Genomic DNA, 24,326 nt, shown 5'->3' on the forward strand with positions numbered 1-24,326 from the left:
GTCTGCATGTATGCATGCCTTTTGTGCATTCAGTTGACTACAAGCTGCAAGGGGTATGAGTGTGTGTGTGTGTGTGTGTGTGTGTGTGTGTGTGTGTGTGTGTGTGTGTGTGTGTGTGTGTGTGTGTGTGTGTGTGTGTGCGCGCGCACGTTTGGTGGACCTCAGTTTGATATTCCTTAGGGTTAAGAATGCAGACCACATTTCCTAACATGCCCACCACATAAATGGAGAATTGTTTTGTAGAGACAAGACTAATTTATTAATATAAAGTCATAGAATAAAGTTTAAAAGACCTTGAAAGTGAGATGTGCTACAGCATATGTCTGAATGCCTTTGCAGATGTTAACACTGACTCTGAAAACCTTACGGAGCCCTGGCTGCTACAGGACAGGAAACATCACTAGCACTAGGGCCATGTGGGACCTCTGCTTAAAAAAAGTTTGAGATTCTTTCACAGCCCATTGTAAGCAATCAGGCAAATAGAAGCTTGCAGTCTTGCAGTGCACAGACACTTCTTTCCTGAAGGTAGAGAGCAATGCTAAGTCTACTGACAGGGAAGCCAGAACATCGATGAGAAGTCAGGACATATTCTCATAGCACTAACAGAGGGTAACACTACCAGTGGGTCTTCTAAAGCCCTCTTTAACTCTCCCGTGTGTGATTGCTACTGAATGTACATTCAACTTTCTCTACTGCTGGCAGTGAAGACTTGCAGATGCACTCAACCATAAGCTTATTTTTCAACCCTGCATCTGTCCTAAAACTCGCACCAAAGCTGTACCCACAGGAAGAGGATACACATGTTTTATTGACAGAGCTACAGGTGGTTTGAGTTTGAGCTGCTGGTGGACTGGAGGGTTTTTTTCCTTTGTGGTGAGCTGTGGCGTCTTTGGAGCCAGTATGTTGGCTATTGTTGTGGCATTTTTGGTATTCCTCCTGCTGGACTTGGGGCAGGCTCAGGTTGCCACACAGACTCAGGGGCAGAGCCAGAGTCGGGGCCAGGGGCAGGACAGCTCTGCCACCCCTTGGAGGCAGGTGATTCAGTGGGAGAACAATGGTCGGCTGTTTAGCCTGCTGAACAGTGGAGCTGAATATGTTCCTGCTGGGGCAGGGGCCCAGGAAAGAGGTCCCAGGGTGGTTGTGGCAAACACTAGTCCACGATCTTCACGTAGACCTCCGGGAGGCAACGTACGCCGACAGGCTCCACCAAGAGGATCCTCTGAGACTGTCCGTGGGCAGGCAAGACATCCTTTTGGCTTTGGGCAAGTTCCTGATAACTGGAGACAGACTGCAGGTAGCACAGGGGGTAGCCAGTTCCAAGGATCCTCTAGCACTCGGTTTAGGCCATCCACCGGCTCTTCATCATCATCCTCTTCTTCGTCTTCTTATAATATACCATCCTACCCACAGAACCCATTTCCTCCACTGCCTCCCTTTCAACCAGGACCTTACGACTCTAGTTTTTTAGAAGGGCCAGTCAGGAGCCACGAGCCACCTTTTCAGCCTGTTGGTGGTGGAGGATTTGGTGGTGGGGGGTATGGTGCAGGACAAGGGTTTACTGGAGGAGGATATGCAGTGGGTGTGGCCCCAGTGCTTCCCGGCTCTCCGTCTGATTTTACTGACGATGGCTATCGTTACTACCAGTCTTATGGCCATGTGCCAAATCCTGTGGTTCCTGCACGTGCTGCCCAACCACCATTTACTGATGGTCTGGACCACAGATATACCCACAGTCTCTTCAATGGGGAAACTGCTCCTGCTGTCCCTGCCCCTGATGCCAACCAGGCAGCTCATGTGATAGTGGATAGGACAGGACCAGCTGGTCAACCACAAGTCAGGAGTCCTCAGTATGAGCAGTTTCCTCCATTTGGAAGACCCCAGCCTCCTTTTCTGCAGCCCATTCCTCCAGCCAGAAATTCTCCAAACTCTGGCCTCGAAAACCCCAGCATAAATGTGGGGAGTGTGTACCGACCAGAACAGAGAGGTACGGTAAGCTTTTTGTTTTTGGTTTTGTTACTTACACAATGTATCCTTTATTTAACCCTTTAAAAACAGAGAAGCCATGTGTGTTTGTTGTTTACTTAATCATGTATGAAATAACCTAAAATAAGAATGATCTAGAGCATTCATTCTTTTTGCAGCAAGAAAGCTAAGGCTTCTGTCTCCCCCGTGACCACGTTGAACGATCATTATGACGTCATCATGTTATGTGACGTCCATTGCAATTGCAGATGAATCTATCAAAACAGCTTTACACTCTGCTCATAAAAATGATCATATCTAATGAGTTCATAAATGTTTATAGTTCTAATAACTTATGGAGTATTAAGAAACATTTTCTTTGTCTTTTCATTTAAAAAATTTCCAGATCAAAATGCTTTGTGTGTTTATTTAGTAAAATTTGATGAATAAATGTGTCTTTATCTTTTATTTTTTATTTTCTGACACAGTTTAAATACTTTTATTAATGATTATTGTTTAGTGAATTGCATAACCGTTTAGCTTAGGTTGGGTCAAATCTTGATAATACTATTAAGTGGGGATCAAAATAACAGAACAAAGTATTAATACTTAATTTATTCTGAAATACTGTTATTTTTTTATTGTGCAGAATTTGATAGAATATCTGCTGGGGCTATACCACTGTTGTACTAGCATGTTTTTTATATAACCAAGGCACTTCACCTTTTGTGAAAAAGCAGTGAGCAAAATTAGAAAACAGTAATCATTGTGTAAAAAGAGAAGTTTTTAACAATGCTTTCTTAGGATTGAAAAATAAATAGGAAGTGTACAGGCCCTTGCTTTGAATGATTTCAGCACATCTGCGCCCACAGGACATCACAAGTTTCTCACACTGCTCTGGTTTGATCTTGGTCCATTCTTCTTCAGTCTCTTCCACAGTTTGGTAACTGTAGTGGGTTTCTTAGCCATTACTTTGTGGCAAAGGATTTTTCAGAGATTCTCTATGAGGTTTAGATCTAGACTCTGGGCTGGCAATTTCATTGTTTCAATATTCTCAGCTTCAAGGAACTGCTTAACGTGTTTTGCAGTGTGACAGGGGCCATTATCTGCATGAAGATTACAGACTGATTGGGAGACAATTGCAGTTCACATAAACATTTGCATTCACCCTGCCATAGCTGCACAATTGGCCCCACTCCTGCTGCAGAAAACAACCCCCAAACCAAATTTTAATGTGTTCTTTACACACTTTGGGTTTAGTCTTTCCCCAGCCCTACGCCGAACATAATGTTTCCCATCAGACCCAAATAAATTGAAGTCTAACCTTTTTATTCTTTCTGCTGATAAGAGGTTTGGTCACTGCAGAGGAGCTTTCAGTCCAAAGAGTCTTAAACCACGAGACACTGTGTGCTGAGACAGATGCTTGCCCTGTTCAGCACTGAACTGGTGAGCAACTCCAGCTGCAGTGTTGAAGTGTCTTCACAATCTTTAGCCTTTTTTGGGTAACTTAAAAAGAAAAGTTTTAATATTCTTTTATCACAGACTTGGAACGCCCAACCTCTCTTGCAATGGCTGAGAGGGTCATCCCTTAGGCCTTCATCTGGACAACCTGCTGTCGCAGGGTTTCAGTCACCTTAGAGTGGCTTGCCAACTTGCAGAGTAACTAGGAGAACTGTCAGATAAATAGGGTGTGTCAGATTAACACCAATAACTGGGATGACTCTGAAAGTGTTTTCTAATTTTGCTCACTGTTTTTTTCACAAAATTAAGGTTTTTGTTGAAGCGCCTTGGTTATTTGTACAGCAGTGGTATATCCACTAGTGATATTCTATCAAATTCTGAAGAATAAAAAATGACAATATTTCAGAATAAATCCTGTATTAATAATTTGGTCTCTAATGTTGATCTCCAGTGTAGAGGAGGATGTGACACATGTTTGGTTATCAGGAAAATTCCAAGGCATTTAAAATATTTCACATTTCCAGTGGAAATAGGGAATGTTTTCATTTGTAGGTATTCACCCAAAAATATTTCTGTCTTTGATTTGTTTTTTGTTTTTGCTGGACATATGCGTTTGAAATGTGTACCACCTCCTCAAGTACACATTCTTGTTTGTTCCAGTATTCTTTCATGTTTGTCAGATATCTGAAGTAATTTGAATCAAACAGCTGCTTAAAATTCAGCCTGGTTTTCAGTTTACAAACATAACAAAGTGGACACAAGGTTCATCATTTCCCACTTGTATGGTTATTGAAACCAGGTGTTGAGAAAACCCTGCCAATGTACAGAGAGCACACACAAGAACCACTTTGTTTTTCTGTGGTGAGTACATGGAAGTATACTGGTTCATGTGGCGTGTGGAGTTGGGTAATGGTGGTGGTGACCTCATAGGGGGGGTCTGGTGACAGGGGGTGTTGGTGGGCCATGGCTGCCTCCCTGGCTTTAAGACAGGAGAGGGGAAACAAGGGAGAGGGATACAGTACTTCACCACTCCCTGAGGGGGAGGGAGAGCATGGAAAATCCCTGTAACATATGGGGTCCATTGCATCAGCCTCAGCAAATCAATGACATTTAGTCAGAGTTCTTAGGGGAAGAATGAGTGTCAAAAGGTGGAATATCTTGGCTTAATATATATATATATACCGTATTTTTCGGATGATAAGTCGCAGTTTTTTTCATAGTTTGGCCGGGGGTGCGACTAATACTCTGGAGCGAATATGTGTGAAATTATTAACACATTACCGTAAAATATCAAATAATATGCCGGGCTGTTATTTATCTCAGTCACGTAAGAGACTAGGCGTATATCAGTAATTGTCACACACACACGTCAACCAATCAAAATTCGGGGGCGGGTCATGGCAGAAGTGCATTGTGAAAAAAAAGATGCTACCTGCTACTTGGAGTTGGCGGAGTTATTCAGAAGTGGCACCGAGGAAGAAGAGTTCATTGGATTTAGTGATTAGGAGTGACAGATTGTTTGTTAAACGTATTGCATGTTCTATATGTTATAGTTATTTGAATGACTCTTACCGTAATATGTTACGTTAACATACCAGGCACGTTCTCAGTTCGTTGTTTATGCGTCATATAACGTACACTTATTCAGCCTGTTGTTCTCTATTCTATCTTTATTTTAAATTGCCTTTCAAGATGAAATGTCTATTCTTGGTGTTGGATTTTATCAAATAAATTTCCCCAAAAAATGCGACTTATACTCTAGTGCGACTTATATATGTTTCTTTCCTTCTTTATTATGCATTTTCGGCTGGTGAGATTTATACTCCGGAGCGACTTTAAATCCGAAAAATACGGTATTTATATAATTATTATTATTATTATTAAAAAGGTATAACTGTACTGTGGAGGAAATCGTTTTTCTTGAGCTTATTGTTAATGCAGTGGAAAACATGACTTAACTAAATGCAAACAACATGTGGCAGATGCAGATTTACCTTTTTTTTCACTGAATGTTCTGCCGTACTGTGCGGCAGTTTCTCTAATGTGCTGTGTGCAATGCAGCCATCATTCATTAGACACTCTAGTGCTGGGAGCCATTTCGACAGCATAAAAAGCCAACATGTGTACAGATGCTGCAGTAGTCCCAGTAATCATTGGTATAAAGAGTCAGCCATTGGGAGCTGTTGAAAAGCTGACACATTTATTGCATTGCTTCATGGCAAGGCAGGAAGCTGTTACAGTATTGTTATAAATACTGTGCTCTACAAGTTTAAAATTTACTTAAATACTAGTGTCAGCATACATGCATATTTATTAAACCTATTTATTCATTATTTAACTTTAATTTAAAGGCAATTTTATGCCATAACAGAGGCAGTAAAGTACATACTGTATACTGATAAATGAAAATAAGTCAACAACAACATTTATTCAATGACCAGGCTGCTCATTAAATATAAAAATAAATGGTAAACATAAAAATCTATCTCAGCAGGCACGTCGGTGGCTCAGTGGTTAGAGCAGTCACCCAAGTCCTCACCGCAGCAGCCCATGGTTTGACTCTGGCCTGTGGCCCTTTGTCAGAATAAATGCATAAAAGGCCAAAAAAATAATCTGTGTCCATATGTGGTGAGTGCATAAAAATAAAGTAAAAAAAGTAAAAAGGCTCTGAACTCTAGGGTGTCAGTCACTATTAGGGATTTCTACGAATTTTTTCCAGCTGCTGAGATCACTGATTCCGTATATGATTAGGGGCACAACATTTCCAAACATGCAGCATAAACAGTTGACCAATCACAGCACACTGGGCTTTTCAGGATGGGGGGGGGGCTGCAGCAATGGGCAACATGGGAAATATAATGTGCTTTTTAAGGATCGAAGCATTTAAATCTTTTGTAGCTGACCCAAAAAAATTTAACTATAGGCCTGAAAACTAGAATAATAATGTGTACAATGATTAACCTTAAAACCATGAAACAAGTTTCCAGTCATTTATTTGGTCTACTGTTAAATGGTTAGACAGACAAGTTGTTCCCAGAATCACATGCAGTGAATCAGTCTTGTCCTGCAGCCAAAGCTACAAGGGGTTGGCAGCAGTAAATGAGTGTGGTATATAGAGAGAAAGAACATTACACAGCACACAAATGTGTGTGTTTTTTTTGTTTGTTAGTTAGACTGACAGAGTTGGTTTGTGAATCAATGCACAAGACGCTTAGCACCTTTTACGTCAGACTGCTAGCGAAACTGTTAGTGGCTTGTGTACACAAATTATCCTAAAGACCGATGTGCGTAACAGTTAAAAAATATTATGTTTTTCGGTTTTAGGATCTCACTTGCTGACATTAATGTACAATGTATCTACTGACTACCAAAAGTAAAATACTGTAGTTGACAATCATGAAAAAAGATAACGTGTAATAACAACTGAATATAGAGAGTAAAATAAACTGCCTGGCAAAAGGAGCTCTGATATACTTAATCATCGAAAACTGATGTGATTTTTTATTCTAAAATGACCTCAATGAATTTCAAGTATTCCAATCTTTCAGTGCCCTGCAGCTAACAGCCTACCCCTCATGTCTTTAAGTATTCTATATTAGATGGTATAAAAAGCATGGCAAGATTCTGTTTTTTTTCTCCGTGCCCCACTTAGAGTGTAATGTGTGGCTTTGTCACATGCTGTCGAGAGCTGATCAGCTTTGGCTTCTCAATGCACTTTATCCCTCTGAGAGAGACCCAATTTCACATTTCAAAAGATTAGAAGGCAGAGAACAAAGCTTCCTGGGGTGAGGAGAAAAAAGTGGGGTTGAGAGTTCTGTTAGAAAACCTCTGCGTTTCACACTGCTCTTACAGTATTTACATGGTCTGCCCCAGGAAGCATCCCCCTGTTGTTCACGTTTGCCTCGGAGAGAGCTGCCATATATCATGTTAACACAATGCCTGTAAAGGCAAAGCCATTATTTAAACTTGCATCTGGTGAGGGAGGATACACCGGGATGTCCAACTGGACAAATATTTAATAGAAAACTTCTTATCTGGTTTTCATAAACAGGCCGTAACTTAAGCATTTCATATTAATCCAAACTCAAAAGACATTATTTCATTAGATTTGTTCTATTAGACATAAACATGTACATAAAAGAACATGTGGAATAGGTATTTTTTTGTAATTTGGTGCACCTACATTGTGCATTTCACTAACTGTCATAAATACGGACAGCTGTTCACATGCATTTGCTAACTGTAGCTGCCGTCAACTAGCTTACGGCATCTACAGTTAGCAGCAGTTAGTGGTTAGCAACAGGTAAAGCTGTGTGGCCATCAAAATGCATAAATCACAGAGTCGAGGAGCAACCAGAGGACATTATAGGGAAAACCAGAAACATTCTTCATAAAATATGACCCAGTTTCACCTAAATCAGTGGTGATGTGTGTCTTGGTACCATAAAGCATTACACACTTCTGAGATCTGACCTGCTCGCCAAGGTTACATAGTGCAATAATTGCAGTTTGGGGCGTGGCTTGGGAATAAAAGAGGCCCCATTCTCCCTATTACTTTGTACAAGTCAGTGTAGCATCAACATTATTTTGAAGCTGTTATTTTAGAGGTGCTGGCTGCAACAGAAATTGAAGGTTGTACATAATTTTTGGGATTTTACTAACACTTCCAGGCTTAGAGGTCAAGAGCTCACATTAAAGCGTGTCTGGTCTTTGTGAGCTTAACAGAGAGGGTTGATAAGCTATGCCAGAGACGCTTGCTGGCAAGGCCCTTACTGGGAATGGGACAGACAGGCATTCACTCTGACAAGCCAGGTCTTTTTTTTTTTTTTTTTTACTTGTTCCTCAGATTTTCTGACAGACTTGGTGAGTGCCCACTTTAAAAACAGCAGTTGTGTGAGATCACTGTTGTTTTTTCCTGGGTGCACACATTCTCCCCTCTGTGTCTGCCTGACTCTCTTGCTGTATCTCAGTGCACCTATGCCTTACCACATCTCTTTATCTCTGTCACTTGTTTGTAGAATCCAAAGTATGAAAAACACAAACTGCATTGCAACCAGCTCTCCTGTGATACTGTAGCTCAGATATTTCCAAGTTTAGCCGTATCCCCAACAGATATGACTGGTCATCCTCGTTTACTATATTAAAGGTTAGCTAAAGTGGCACATTCTTATTAAGATCAGTGCATATCACATTAGCCAAGTAGGTATAAAAAAAAAGTCCCCATTTGCAACTCTTGTGCTTTCCCACCCTAAACTCACCCCTGTCTGACAGGCCTCTTGAGCAAAAGTGCCTCATTCCAAAACCGTGATAATAATCTGGAATGCAAAATAATTAGTAGCCGAAGGCTCTCTCTAGAGTGACCCAGTCTTGAACTATGGGCCCGGTCTGGTCGCAGCATTTTTGCCGCATTTTTGCCGTATCCTCAGATCAGCAAGAACATCAATACCAAATAATGAAAAGTTGATGACAAATTTGGGAAAGAGTTTCTCTGTTTCTGGGGTATTCACTGGCAGTGATGGTAAGGCCTGGAATTCAAAGAGATCAAAAGGTGACTACACTTAACATTGTTTAAATATGCTGTATAGGGGATGTGGTTAAAAGTGTCAAATATTAAAATTGATTAAAATAATAATTTAGATAAATATGTTTGAAAGTGTTGCCGACAACACCACCTAGGTTAAAAGAGTCTATGGCTTTAATAAAAAAAACAGGTTCTTTAAAATCAGGTTTGAACAGAGTTAAAAACACAATTGTGCAAACAGTTTAAATGATTTATTAAAAAGCTCAAATTAAAATGTTAGACCCAACCCCAAGTCTCTCAGGTCTGTTTCTCAGGTCTGTGCCTCTCCGGTCCCAGGTGACCAGAGAGGCACTCTTCTTCCTTGTAATTCGTGCACTGCTCCCCGGCACTCGCTCCGCCGCTGGAACAGACCCACCAGCTCAATGACAAGCTAGGGTGATTAGTTTGTCTTTCATTCTAGGTTTGCCTGACCTGGTTCCTGATCCTAACTATGTCCAGGCTTCCACATATATCCAGAGAGCCCACATGTATTCTCTCCGCTGTGCTGCAGAAGAAAAATGTTTGTCAAGGTAAACCCATTTCTAGGTGCCTTTTCCTGGCTAGTGTTTATTTATTTCATTTTCATTTTGATATTTCCATGTTAGTGACAAATGCTCTCATTTCAATGGTTTGTGCAATAGCTTAAGGGTAGATATGTGGCTCAGTGGTTAGCACACTTCAAAGACATTCACTTGAGGTATTAAAAGCAATAAAGTATTTCTAGTCTCAACATAGCCCTCGGGTGTCCTGTCTAGGTTGTTCCCTCCTTTTAATCATGTTTGTTCACAGAAGTGCACATTTTTATGAAAGATTAACATTCTTTATAAGCCGCCTCACCTTTAGGCAGCATCAACCAGTGAGTGAACAATCCACAATTCTAAGGTAGCCTTCAGGATTATAGCAGTTCTGCTTGATAATATCTGAAAAAAATAATGAAGAAATTGACCAACAGCACAATATAAGTGAACTGGATCCTGCTCACCTTCAGGGATACAGATTTTTCACTGGGATACACGTTTCACTGTGCTGGTGGATAGCACCCCCTGAGCCCCGGGCCTGGGCCCTTTGGCTGCCTCTGCACTAAAGACACTATTAAAATGACGGAGGTGTGCTTTCCCCATGGCTGCTCTATTTGCCCTCTATTCTCATCACAAGCCAACCATTCCTCAAAGCCCTTTCATATCCTGTCTGAGTTTGCAGCAATCACCGACCGATGGCCTTTTGTAATTTGCCATACACTCCAATGTCAACAACAGCCACAAGATGAATGGCTTAGATCTTCAGTGGTATTGTGAACTTGAGGTTGTTCCTCTTTTTTCACATAAAAAAGTGAATTGTGCAACAGAATGTTCCCTCTCCCCGTGTTGAAACTGTATTTGGAGAGATGGTGGTAATCTGTAGAATGAATTATTTAGTAGATATGCTCCTGCCTTCAAGCCTTTCCAGGCTTTCTTTCCTTGTCTTAGTTATGAGAAACAGACATGTTGGCATTCTTTTCACAGCCACTTGTGCAGTTTCCCTCACTATTTTTTGTCTTGATGTATGTGTCCATCATTCAGCTCTGCCTATGGCCCTGAGACCACCGACTATGATGTAAGGGTTCTGCTGCGATTCCCACAGAGGGTGAAGAACAAGGGGACTGCCGACTTCATGCCTAATAGGCCACGTCATACCTGGGAGTGGCATAGCTGTCATCAGTAAGTTCTTAACACAAAACAGATTTCACCCCAATCAGAAAATTCAACTTTACTGGCTATGTTATTATCTGTTGTTGGCAAGCATCTTTATGTCAATCTGAGTGTATTTATTTATGTAAGTAAGTCTGTACATACAGGCTGGTATCTCTGCATCACATTACCCATATCAAGATTACTGCAACTGCATTATATAAAACAGCTCTGATTGTTAGTGTGTTGTGAGATTTTAAATGTTGTCAAATCTCTGATATGGCTGAATTTGTGAATAGAAAAAAAACCTATAAAACTACCAAATACTGATGTACTGAATGGATGGTGGTTTGCATCCGATCAAGATGAGCCTAGACACAAGATTAAGTCAAGTCAATATTATTTATATCACAAATCACAAATTTACATCAAGTCCAAATTTACATTAAGGACTTAAGTTCACTAAGATTCTTTTTTTAATTAAGCCATTGAGCATTTTCACACAGTAAATATAATTTTTTATTTCATAGATTTGTGTTGTTAATGTACTAACCTGTCGCTCTTCCAGTTTCCCTTTTTGTATGACGAATACATACTACCACCACCTGCTGGTATGGAGAGTTATTTCCTATCACACAGGCACAGAAAGCATGTGCTTATTGGCCGTTGGCTGTAGTCCTGTAGTCTACAGTGTATGCAACTGTAACGTTTTGGCCATTAGACCCTTTTTTTGAATAAGCAAAAACTGTAAAATCCCTTTAATGGGGAAAAATAGAAACCATGACATGTGTACAGAGAGCACTGAGTTCATCTCCAATAAGTTGATGTGGGGCATGTTTAAGTCATTTGAGGATAAATGTAGATTGGGTGTTATAGTTCCCTATAAGATCCTTATTGTGCCCTTTGCAGTCATACTGCTAGAAAAGACCCTGGTTTGACATTTAGTTCCCTGGTTGAGGGAGGAGAGTGGGGTAAAACCTATGGACTCCATTAGAGAGCCAACCCTGTATGAAATACAGGACAAGTACTCCACATTACATGAAAAAGAATGGTATATGTGGGTTTAATTGAATTTCTTAGCACATTTCTCATTCATGTCTTTCTTAGTAGATGTATTTTAGTTGATTTAGCAAGCCAGTCGTGCCTCTGGGGGACTGCTGATGAGGTGATTCTGTTTTTTCAGTGTTTTATGACATTATATTTCATACACTGGCTTTTATCTCAATTTCCAACCACTGACGCTAGTGCCAGGCTCTGCTTCACTATCCTCATCTTAAAGGAATGTTGACTGGCCGTTAGGAGATTGGCAGTGTTATTTTCTTTCTGACATCAGTCTGCATTTACACAGCGGTTTCCAGGAGGCAGAAAGCCAAGACAATCATTCCACTGGCTATGTGATCGTAATGACAGATTAATCCATTTTCTTTGTCAATCTGTGACACCAGATCACACAGATGTTTAAGTCTGGTACCATGGATGTGGGTTACTGGGACGAGTGTTTGTTAACAAATAAATCTCTTTAGGGTAAGAAAATCTCTAGCCCAGATTCTCACAATAAACTTTCCTGCCCTACATTTTTGTTGAACAAGTAGTTGACAGTTTTGGTTTCCATTTCATTCACCCCTATTATTCTCACTGGAGTATTATCCCTTCATTAGAAGTGAAGGGAACAACACCCTCTTGAGTATCATGGTACTGTGGAAATGTTGGAATTCTGCTTTTTTTTTTGTTTTGTTTTGTGTGTTTTTTTCACAAATGAGGACAAAGAATTCCATGTAGATGTTTATTTTTTATTTTTAGTCCCTTAAGGTACACCTTTATTAAAAAGTATGTGACCTTTGTGGTGAGAGATCATGGTTGCTATTTGTGCAGGTGCTTGGACATATGTCTTCATATCCTGCTTGCACTTTGTGGAAGGCAAATGTCAGGCCACTGCTAAATAGTTCTCAAAAAATCAACTGTAGTTCTCAGTTTTACAACCCAAGCGGTGATCTGAGAAACCCTCAAAGTCTTGTTTGTTGCAACACAAACGGAAAATTACTCATGACTTAGAAAAGAACTGGAATGTTTTCTATATTACGATTGTGAATTATTCCTGTTAAATCCTCTATGTGTCCTTCCAACACTACATTCTCTATAGTTGACATAGTCAGTGAGGAGATCCAGGAATCGAAGGAGGCAGGGGACCCTTCCAGGCACCTTGTAATCTAGCACCTCCCACTCTCAATCTTTTTCTCTGCTTCCTGCACGCTTTCCTTCAATTACTCTCTCTCTCTCTCTCTCTCTCTCTCTCTCTCCTCTCTCTCTCTCTCTCTCTCTCTCTCTCTCTCTCTCTCTCTCTCTCTCTCTCTCTCTCTCTCTCTCTCGCTCTCTCTCTCTCTCTCTCTCTCTCTCTTACTCTCTCTCTCTCTCTCTCTCTTACTCTCACACACACACACACACACACACACACACACACACACACACACACACACACACACACAAAGAGTAGATAATCATCTCAAGACTGCCGCTGAAATGAATGCTAGTTTCGGGAACACAAACAAAGACTGTGTTTCAACCTCACAGCCCCACCTGCACTGGCTGTACATGTTTGTTTATATACAAGCATACATGTTTTACACATAATGCATGTGTGTAGAGCTGTAGCACTCAATTAATCTAGTAATCGAGTGTTCTACCAATTAATACATCTATTAATCGAGTCATTACATTCTTCAACATTAAGGAGCAATAGTAAATATACAAAAGAGAAAATGTGACAGGCATCTTAAAATGAAAACCTAATTGGTTAATTAATGTCAAAAAACTAAACCCATTTATAGCTGCAGTAGATAAAAAGCAAAAAAAACGCCAGAATTTGAAGTAGAGTGAGACCTCTTCCTGTAGCTCTCCATCTCCCCTTTCTGTCCTGAGCCAATAGGAAAGCTCTCTCTCTCTCTCTGAAATGACCTGTGATTGACAGAAGTCTCTCGTCACGGGCTAGATTTTCTAAAACATAGCCAACAGGAGATGCAGAAGTCTAGCTTTCTAGAATTAATACTTCCATCTACGGCAAATATAAACTGGCTACCCGAGGTTTAAGTGCATTTAAACAATATACAAGTGTCAAGTCGGCCAAGTCTGACTTTTGGTGAGCAGAGCCCAACGGGTGACGAATCATCTGCATTTGCTGCTTATTTACAATAAGGTGGAGTCTGCTGAAAGTCTCTAAAGTGTTGTTACTTTGTAACGTCGTCTATACTACCTTCTGTTGGGTTGCTCCGTCGAGACTGGATGCTTATACTGGATGCTTTTGCAGAGATGCTGAAGCATTGACGTCATTCTACTTTGATAAGCTAACTTGGTTCTACAGTACACTAGCGAGTAGAGTTTTTGTTTTGGTTCAGCTTGAAATGATGCCAAACTGTGGACACTTTCTGTCATTTTCTCTGGCCTGTCACTATTTTCTCTCTCGTCCTCACCTTTGTAATCCACACCATCACGTCTTCTTCACATCATGGTGTCCAATGTGTAAGCCCATGGAAACCACAATGCCCTGTAGCCTATATAGTGACATTAAAGGAATTACCTTTCTGGCATTTTTAAGGTTTTTGTTTGTAATCTTAAGACCAGTCCCAGCCTGGTCAGATGCCTACATGAACTGATGAAGCCTCTTGGATGAGAGGTGAAACGTCTTCCTAGACAAACAACCAGTCCAGTTGTTTTTGACTGAAATTGCTTTGAGGATAACGGTGACCTGGACGAATGAGAACATTCACAGGCTAATCTTAAGATGCTACTAATAAGCGTATGGCATACAGAGGTCAGGTGGGGGAAGATAGTGGGACGACAGAGTTGTTCATGTTTATATTTTACTAAGTGCTGTGTGACATGCCAGAAAGGTAAGAATTGCTTTAAATTAATTAATTAAACAAAGCTTTTATTTTAAATCGTATCAGCCCATGTACCCCACATTGTCACGGTTGAAGCTGGCAAATGGACCCAAGTGCACAGGGATTATAAAAGGCTTCAACAAAGGTAAAAAAAGGAACAAACTGAAAAGGTTCTATATGGAAGAAGGGTATATATAATAGACGGGACTAAATACAGAACAATACACAGCTGGAGTGGGCAGGGAACAGGAATAAAAAAGGGACACACTGATAGGGTAACGAGTCAAGGAGAGGCAACATGAGGCACCTTGAAGAGGGTAAATACAAAACAGGTGTACAAGGGAAGACAAGCAGGAATACAAAAACAGACATGAAATAAAACAAGACATGGTACAAGAGGAGGGAAAAAAACACTAAACTAAACCAAAATCCAATACCATGAAACACACAAGTTAAGCCTGTACACACACTATCATGTACATTTTAACAGAGACAGAGGAGTAACTTGTGTCTATTTTTATATTACAAATAATCTTCAGCTGCAGGTAACAACTGACAGGTTTCTACCTGAGAGCAGCTCTTAATTGGTTGCCTCTCCTATGGAAAGAATGAGTCCTTGAATGGTCACTCGCTCCATTAGTGGAAAGTACCCACATTTCCTTCTAAGTCATCCTTCAATCTTTAATGACTGTTCCAGTAAAAGCTGTTGCTAGGTTTAATGAAAACTGGTCCATGAAGAAGGGCGAAAGGGCAATATTTATACAGCCAGATGCTTAGCTAAACTGCTGAAACAACTAAAGTCTACACCACTTAAATATACTGTATATGTGCAGCAATTTAAGAATCAAAGGATAATGGAAATAAATACCTGCAATAAGATCGAAGGTTTATTTAAATCATGTCATTTTTTTTTTCATTTGGGTTTCCCCCAACATCGTCATATTGGTGTAACACGTGCAGATTTTCCTGCATGCATCCTTTCCACATTGAATGGAACACGTATTCAGGTCCACAAAATCTCTAGGACATGTCTTTGTTTTTGTTGCTATTTACAATGACTCTGATAAGTTTCAGATGTCTTATTATGCTCAGCTTTTGTTTACATTGTGTCTAAGTTGATTCAACTCAACTCTTGATTTTGGAGATTGTACTATAGTTTATAGTGGTATTAAATTGTATTGTGATAGCTGTTATTATCTTATATGTGTTGTAGACACTAATACTACTTTTGTCAGTACAAATCTAAAAAAAATGTACAGTATAATGATACATTACAATGCAATGCTATAGCACAACACCCACATTCTCAAAAATGATCTGCTGCGTTAGATTGCAACAGATTTAGCTACATATACATAGAAATGATAAACACCATAGGAACTTTGCTGTCTTAGTTACACAGACCAGAATGACTGCTGCTAATGTGCTGTATTTGTTGAACCTATGATGTCATGCTTAATTTTAAGCAATGCTCCACAGCCTTTGCCATTGTCACATGATTCATGACACAACTTTTTTGCGCCACCAACAACCTACCAGATAGATTAAAGTTGAATGTCAGCGCTTTCTATGAGCGATGTAAAAGCATAGTTTGCCAATGCCTTTGTTACACAACTTGGTTCACCTTTGGCTAGATGTGCACACAAGTTTACACAGGACATGATGAAAAGGAATACTGTATATCCTTTTTATGTATTATTATATTGTTGGGACAAAATTCCGCAATCTTGAAAAAAGTGAATACAATCTTGGGTCACTTTGATATTTGAGAGAGGTCCAAGTCATACAGCAGTTAATATTATGATTTCAAATGGGTCAGGTCTTTGACAGAGTCACTTAGTTCATATTCTGGTTCAGTTGAGATGGTCAGTTGCCATGTGCAGCCAGGCTGTCCTAAGCTGCTAAAGCTGTGCAAAGAAACACACACTGCAACCAGCAAAGAAATACAGAAGTACAGAAATGTACACTTCTTAGGATATGAGGTCAATGGCTCAATAAATTCACTGTTTGTCTTCAAAGTCACACTTTAACGTGGATAAGCTAAATTTAAACAAAATGGCAATGTCATTTTAAAATATTAATATGTTTTGCTGTCATTTACGTCGCTCCTCTCTTCTCTGCTCTCTTCTCCTCAGCTTGAAAGACATGCATGCATGCAGGCAGAAATTCACCACAAGTTTCAGAGCAATTACCCCTTGATCGCTAATTTATTAATTCCATTGAAACACTGCAGCTCTGTACCGCCATCTCAGCTTGGAACGGAGAGAGTATGTTGGAGATGCACAATAATCGAGCAGTCTGATGTGTGGAAGGGATTTTACTGTAGCAGACTGGTGTTGTTTTCAGGCGATTTAATGAAGTTAAACACCTTTACCTGTTTTTTTACCACCTGTCTGTCAGTCATCTGTTAACCAATAATGTTTTATCAAAGTAAAGTGTATACTAATTAATGGCAACAATAAAGTATTGCCTAAGTACAAACAACATTAGATTTTTTATAGATAGTTCCCTACTTAAGCTTTAACTTAGATGCTTGTTTGACTTTTGACTATATTCACGGTCGTTTGCTTTCTCCGACAGGCACTACCACAGTATGGATGAGTTCAGCCACTATGATTTACTGGAGGTCAGCACTGGCCGTAAAGTGGCAGAGGGACACAAGGCTAGCTTCTGTCTGGAGGACACCACCTGTGACTTTGGTCACCTCAAGCGCTATGCCTGCACCACTCACACTCAGGTAACACAGTAAACCGAAACATAAAATTATGATTTTCACCTTCATTTGGTGGTCACAAGCAATACTCTTAGTCCACTTTCTTTCGCCACATGCTTTATCAACCACAAGGCAGTTCTGCAATTTATCTCAGGCAACTTCAAAAAGCGCCTCAGCTGAGCAATATTGTACCGGAGGATTGTTGTGGTGGTGAGAATAAATGAAAAAACTTATATGCATTCATATTATGGGATAGGCATTTTAATTAATTTCCATGTTTGAGTATTCACATTCAGTTATTAAGGAAAAAAAGATCTTACATAAGAATAGTGTCTGAAATTAGTTTTTGTTGGCGTTTTGAAGTAGTTTAATTTAAAACAACCAACATTACTGAAATCTATCTGACATGACAGGCAGAAATGTTGTTCATGTATGAGTTAATGTATAAAGTTACGGCAGTTCATTCTAATAAATAGCTGCAAGTAATGTCAGCTAATGTAACGTTAACTTGCTAACTTACCATTAGATGAGTGGACTATCCATGTAAGGGGTCATCCCTATGTTTCCCGGGTCCTATGTTCCCCGGTCGCATAAGCCTATGCCTTCCTCCATATATAGCTACTATAGCTAATGTGTAGCAAATTAAACTGTGGGGTAGCCACCTACTGTTATCTGTGGTTAAAACAATCATACTAAAAATAACATAATAAACATGTTCAAACAAATTGAGTATTCGAGTACTAAGCCCAATATATACTATATATATATATATATATATATATATATACACACTCACACATACACACACTCACACACACACACACAAACACACACACACACACACAACATATTAACTTTTTGACCACTGACTTAAAATTGCAACTGTTTTTGACTCATCAGTATTCCTCATGAGTGGCTCTCATCCCCTCTGTTTCTTCAGGGTCTGAGCCCAGGCTGCTACGATACATACAATGCTGATATTGATTGCCAGTGGATCGATATCACGGACATCCAGCCTGGAAACTACATACTAAAGGTAGGAGTCAAGTGAAAATCTAGAGTGCTTGGACATGGCAAGTCTATGGACAGCACAAGGTCACATTTTATGCAAGACAGTGAGGGTCTAGGTCACCAAAACAAATTGATCTGGTTTTTGAAATAGTTATGAAGTTACTGAAGTATTTAGGTTGCTAGTTATTGGCATGCAAGCACTTCATGGCTCAGTGGCCCTTGTTTCCCATCCATCTTATTGTCTATTTTTCATACATTTTTTATTTGGTCAGTATAACTGCAAGATGTACAGACAAAAGATCTATACGTGATTGTATTCAGAGCTATCTATCCCAAAAACCTTATTTTTTGAAGTATTGGACCCATAAGCTTTTCAAATTTAACTTTGTGATCACGGTGTGTAATGTGCCTTCTGTCCTTTGTCTCACAGCTCCAGGTTAATCCCAAATTCTTGGTTCTCGAATCAGACTTCACCAACAATGTGGTCAGGTGTAATATACATTACACAGGACGGTTTGTTACAACAACCAACTGCAAAATAGCACAGTAAGTAAGAAGAAAATGTACATACTTTTATCACATAGTTGGCCATTCTTATAATCGGCTGCTGGAGTAACACCTGGACACTTTTCAGATATTGTGTTTTCGTAGAATGGTTACGAAACTAAAAGGCAAATCAGGATTTGTGTCATGTTCCGAAAACTGAGTTACACTGAACCGCATCACAGGGTGGCAGCTAAATGCAGTTTTATGAAGAGCCTCACAGTGTTTTAAATTACTTAGTGGACTTAATGGGTTCTTGGCTGAAATATTTGATGATTTAATGAATTACGTTCTCATTCTCTAGTTAAGATTAATAGCCTCTAAAACTTTCATATCCTCCCTCAAAGGGAGATGTAGGGGTGTTGAACTTTTGAATAACGCTATTAGGAAGTGTATCATTGCACTCAGAATTACTATAATTTCCTTTTGAAAAGACTTTATATAGAGAGTGGATATACATGAGGAAAGCATCATTAGGTTCAAGTGCTCATCTCGGTCTCCCTTACAGTAAAGTGAAAAATACACTTAAAAATATGTTTGCCAAGGCATTTAATAAAAAGCTGAATATAAGTTAGGTACTGATGCCAATAAAATAATCACATTAGCAGAAGCCATGAGTAGTATATCCATCATTAGAGTCTGATATTTGATCTTTTTCTATATTTGAAAAAGATCCACTTGCATCATGTTGATGTAAGTAATAATGTCCACACATATGGTTACAGTTTAACAGCCATTTCCTGCCCAATGTGGTTTGATGAGTAAATGTTTATTAAAAATGAATTATCTAATATGTGATAATATCAATTAAATCAAAAACAAATTATCATTATCATCACTAAATAGAAGTTAAATACATTTTAATTTGAAACCAAATACCACACATGTTCATAAGAGTGTGTCTTGATTGTAACAAATTGGCTTCAAATAAAGGATGTTAGATGATGTTTGGATGAAATATATACATGCATTTGAAAATAGTGTTTGTTATATTATGTGTTGATGAACTGCAGCTGAGTACAAAACAAAGATGTTCCATCATTTTCAATCTATGTTGTAAAATTACTGCACATGTATGAAGCTGTCAGAGTTTTGTTATTGGCTATGTTCTGCTCTTTGTTATATGCAAACAAGACGGTTAGTCCTCATTTTAAAATCCTTTTTTGGCGTAATATCAAATCAGTGAAACATAAAAACAAGCATTTAAAGCATTTATGTTCAAATTAAATAAAAGTCTAATCTTACGTTTTTACTTATACGTCTAAAATCAGAACTTACAGGCTTTACACTGCAATACAACCTTATTTTACCATTACATGTCTTCTGCATGGCTCATCAACTGCTGAGAATGCTGACTTATGCGTGGGACATGCAATCTCTGCATGCTTAAGACCCCTTTTACAAGATTATTTGTGTCAAATCATAACAAACATTATAGGACACTGTACAAGGACCAAACAATTCCCCCGTGAGAAACAGTTGCAATGAAAACCTTCCTTTTACCACCAGGAACGTCGGATAGACCCTAGGTTCTTTGCTGTGCAGCCATCTGTCTTGACCAATTGAGGGAAGCAATTCTAGTCATTTCAAACCTATTTAATGAAGCTACCATTTGATTAAGTAGCTGGCCAGAAATTTACAAGTGACAGCTTTTGTCTACCTCTGCCTGAAATCAAGGACATATGTTTTGTTTTTAAAATGAATTAAATAATTAAAGTGATAAATATGCCGCTGTTATCACTGTAAACTGCGTTATGTGCAGTGTGAGGATGTTAGACTGACATAGCAAAAGTAAGTAGTGAGGGCAGAGCGTGGCCAACTCCTTGGTTGTTTTGTAACCACAGTCAAATTATTTAAAAAGTTGTTGGCATTACAGTGTAGATAAAATGGCATACAATTGTTTGCAAACAAATGTGAACAGAAAACATATTTCATGTGTATGGAATTTCGGATCCGCACAAATATTTTTTTGTAATTCACAGGGATCAAATATAGTTAGATACTTTATGTGAGCAGTTATTTAGTTTAAGCACAGTCAAATGGTTTATTATGTACACTATCTCATATTGCAATTTTCCACTGAGTCTGGAGTGCTACAAAAGTGTTATTTGTTGTCTGTTTGTTTTACAGGTCTTGATCAGTCACTGGAAGGCTGCCACCCTAGAGTGACCCTGATTGCTATTCCATTGAAATACGAATGTAATCCATTTGTTGTTGGTTCATTGTTGATGTTGTTGTTTCTACTATTTTGTGCTGTCTCGATATCCTGAGCCCATGGCAAACAAGGATTTCACTAGCACTGAAAGAAGAACAAACACACACACACACACACACGCACACACACACACACACACGCACAAATACATTTGCATAATGCAATGCGTATTGTACATTGATATCCCAATAATTAATCAACAATTCACACCCCTGCAATCTATGGTATAAGATTGTCCTATCAACTACATTTCTCATATTGCATCTCTTCCAGTCTGGTTTGTTTAGTACGAGGACACATCATTGACTTTCAAAAGCGGTGTTTACTGTATCTGTGCACAAACATCTATTCACACCCCCCGGCAGTGTGGCTCTGTTTGAATTATATATAAAGCATTAAATATTGCCAGTGCTAAAATGAGTGGTTCAAGACCGGTCAGAGTTCAGCTGTGATCCAACACATAATATTAAGGGACAAAGTTTTGCCAGATGCTTTCATCCATGCTGTGTGGGGACAGACAGAGATGCTCAGTGACTCAGAAGAACTATAATGTGTTAGTTTTTGTTTTGTATTTTTCTCTGCACTGTCTCACTGGGTCAGGCGGTGCTACTGTCTCTGGGCATGTCCTGTTTAATGTGGTGTTTACAACAAGAGGTAAACAGCAGGTCATATTTGCATTTCTCAACTCCATCAAATTATAAGTCAGCATAAAGAAGACTGTACTGGGCGCTGTACTCTTCTAAACCCTTGCATGTGTCGTGTCCCCTTCAGTCCTTTCTTATTTCAGTAAAACAGGAACAGGAAGCTCAACTGGCAGAAAAGGGTACTTTCCAGAAAATAACCCACAGTATGTAAGCTGTATATTTACATTGTCTTGGGGTCTCTTCTTCAACTACCAACACTGGTCAGATGGCACATAGGTCATCTATACCTTTAGAAGAATGTATAAATATTCCACTGATGCATGACTTAAATGATGATGATTTTTTTTTTAACTGATTGTACTGTGTTTATCCAGTTCGACCTGTTACTGTAATTTGTGAAATTCAATGAACTTATATATATTTTTTGATCATCTGAATTATTCAAATTGTTGGGAAAAACAGTACTGATATAGATTTAGTATTATAATGCAGAGAGTAAGAAAGACGTCTTTACCTACCTCTCCAACTGAGAAAGTTATTGTTTTCTAATTGCTCAAGTATTTGGTTTCCATTGGAAATCCCTGGAATGGTTCACTGAGGCCTCTACAAAGCTAAACCCCACAAAGCTGTTGAATATGTCAAAGATCACATGGTGTGGGATGCAGACAATGAGTTAGTAATATTCTTAAAGACTTAAAGTTAGAATCCCTAAGATTTCAGTCCTGGCTGGTTTGGCGACACCTGTAGTTACTAATGGTAACAGCAAGTGCAGTTAAATGCTACATCTAACACTGCTTCATCATTGCATCAACTTTATCTCCAGAAGAGCAACCGGTGTATCTGTTTAGGGTGTAACCAAACAAACTCAAGTTTTAATAAAGATGTCATAATTGGCCTTCCTCCATCATTCCATGAGCAATGATGTGATGTAGTTTCATAGTGCGCACTGGCCAATTTGTTTTCCACACAACAGCAGGGCACAGTACCAGGAGTCGGTTGACTTACTAAAGAGTTCTAGTTGTGCAGTCTGTAACTTTGCATCAACAACTCACTGTGACTGGGTCTTCTTATTCCATTAATCCATGCAATATTTAAAACTGATCTGCTGCCCAAACTTGTCGTTAAACAATAAACAATGTTAAAAAATTTAGTTTAAAAATAACCGCGGTGACAGAAATATTGAGTTTCCTGGGACTGCCTTACCATTTAATCCATGTTTGGCGAGTTGTAAACTTTTTTTTAATGAACCACAGCAGTAGGAAATATTTGGTTTGCATTAACAGAGCAGAAATATGGTCTAAAGAGAGTGAACAGTTAACTGTGAGGATGATATCAATGAGAACAAATTGCAAAGAGTAATGCTGGATTGCATGCATGCATCGTTTCCTTGTGTGTGTCAAGACCATTTGAATCCATTGCAGGAGTGGTGGACCCTGCCACTTACAATCAAAACTACTTTATAGAGAGGTAATTACTGGATGTGAATACATAAAATTTGCTATTTGATTAAAATAAATCTTTATGAAAAATGGGGTTTGATTACAAGAAAATCTTAATGATTATAAATTGAATATCTATACATGTAATTATTGATGTTTAGATTTTTTTTATAGGAACAACCTGGTGTCTATGTATTGATCAAACCATTTCAAAGCACCAAAATAAGTTGGTGACTGTTTGCATCAAATATGATTATTACTCTGTTTTTGTTCTGCAATTTACATTCTTTTTTATTAAACAGTGTTTTAAATGCAGAATAAGCCTTTTTTTCCCTTTTTACCATGAATAGCCAAATAACTGTAGGCTGACTGACAAGATGAAACAACATGTGATGATGACATTCAGTCAAACAACAGCATGACGTGGTGATGAAATTTGTATTTTTCTAACAGTGAACGCCTGTCAAAAATGTCATATACAATAAATACATTAACACATCTGCTGTGTGCAGTGGAACGTGAATGTGATGCACCACTCTTACAGCAATGGATCCTTCATATGAGGTTAACATAGAATATGTATTAGTTCATTCTGAGGAAATGCTTTGTGACAGGTGTGACAAGTTACTGAAATTATCCCCTTCCTAAGAGATTAGGTGTAATATGTTTAATTCATTAAGGCATTTCCCTGGGTACTGTATGTAATTTTGTCATGCACGATTCAGACAGGGAGGCAAATCTGACCTTTATGAATACAGAAAAATACACACTGCATGTATGATGCGTGCAAACACCAAACAGTGAATACAACAACTGGGTGGCAGTACTGGTGCTGTGCATAAACCAATCAGGGACAAGTTGTTATTTTGTAGTCAGTTTACCGCAATCTGACATTTTGAGATGTGTGTGTAGACATCCTTAAAAATACTTTACTTGGGTAAGACACTGCCACCACACAGCCACAGATCCATTCATTTATTTAAGTTCTCCCTTCAGAAAGTTTTATGTTGCCAATTAACATCAGACCTTTTATCTGAATTATTATGGCAGCACACATCACCCATTCATATTATGCAGGAATAGTCATTACATGGAGCACAACACCATGTTGCAACAGTGACAGAGGAAACTATAATTTGTATCAAAACTAAATGCGGAACTACACAGAAAAATAGATTCTTAGTTTTGCACTACAGTAGAAATATGATGATTTACCTTCCAAAACATTGATTTAAC

The 24,326-nt window shown here is 39.0% G+C and overlaps 1 protein-coding gene across 1 annotated transcript; it reads left to right on the forward strand.

Moving 5' to 3' along the window:
• The first annotated feature begins 536 nt into the window (after positions 1–536).
• On the forward strand, positions 537–23,512 carry loxl1 (lysyl oxidase-like 1). Its single transcript, XM_083926583.1, has 7 exons — positions 537–1,984; positions 9,405–9,513; positions 10,543–10,680; positions 17,106–17,262; positions 18,179–18,274; positions 18,680–18,795; positions 20,923–23,512. The coding sequence occupies exons 1-7, from the start codon at positions 901–903 to the stop codon at positions 20,927–20,929; spliced, it is 1,707 nt and encodes a 568-aa protein (XP_083782709.1). The 5' UTR covers positions 537–900; the 3' UTR covers positions 20,930–23,512.
• Positions 23,513–24,326: the final 814 nt, after the last annotated feature.

Source organism: Echiichthys vipera (assembly GCF_963691815.1).
Source record: "Echiichthys vipera genome assembly, chromosome: 1".
Classification (NCBI taxonomy): domain Eukaryota; kingdom Metazoa; phylum Chordata; class Actinopteri; order Perciformes; family Trachinidae; genus Echiichthys; species Echiichthys vipera.

Coding starts and splice junctions, on each gene's coding strand:
- loxl1 (XM_083926583.1), top strand. CDS start 901: ATGTTGGCTATTGTTGTGGCATTTTTGGTATTCCTCCTGCTGGACTTG. Junction 10,681..17,105: donor GAGTGGCATAGCTGTCATCA/GTAAGTTCTTAA, acceptor TTTCTCCGACAG/GCACTACCACAGTATGGATG. Junction 18,275..18,679: donor CTGGAAACTACATACTAAAG/GTAGGAGTCAAG, acceptor TTTGTCTCACAG/CTCCAGGTTAATCCCAAATT.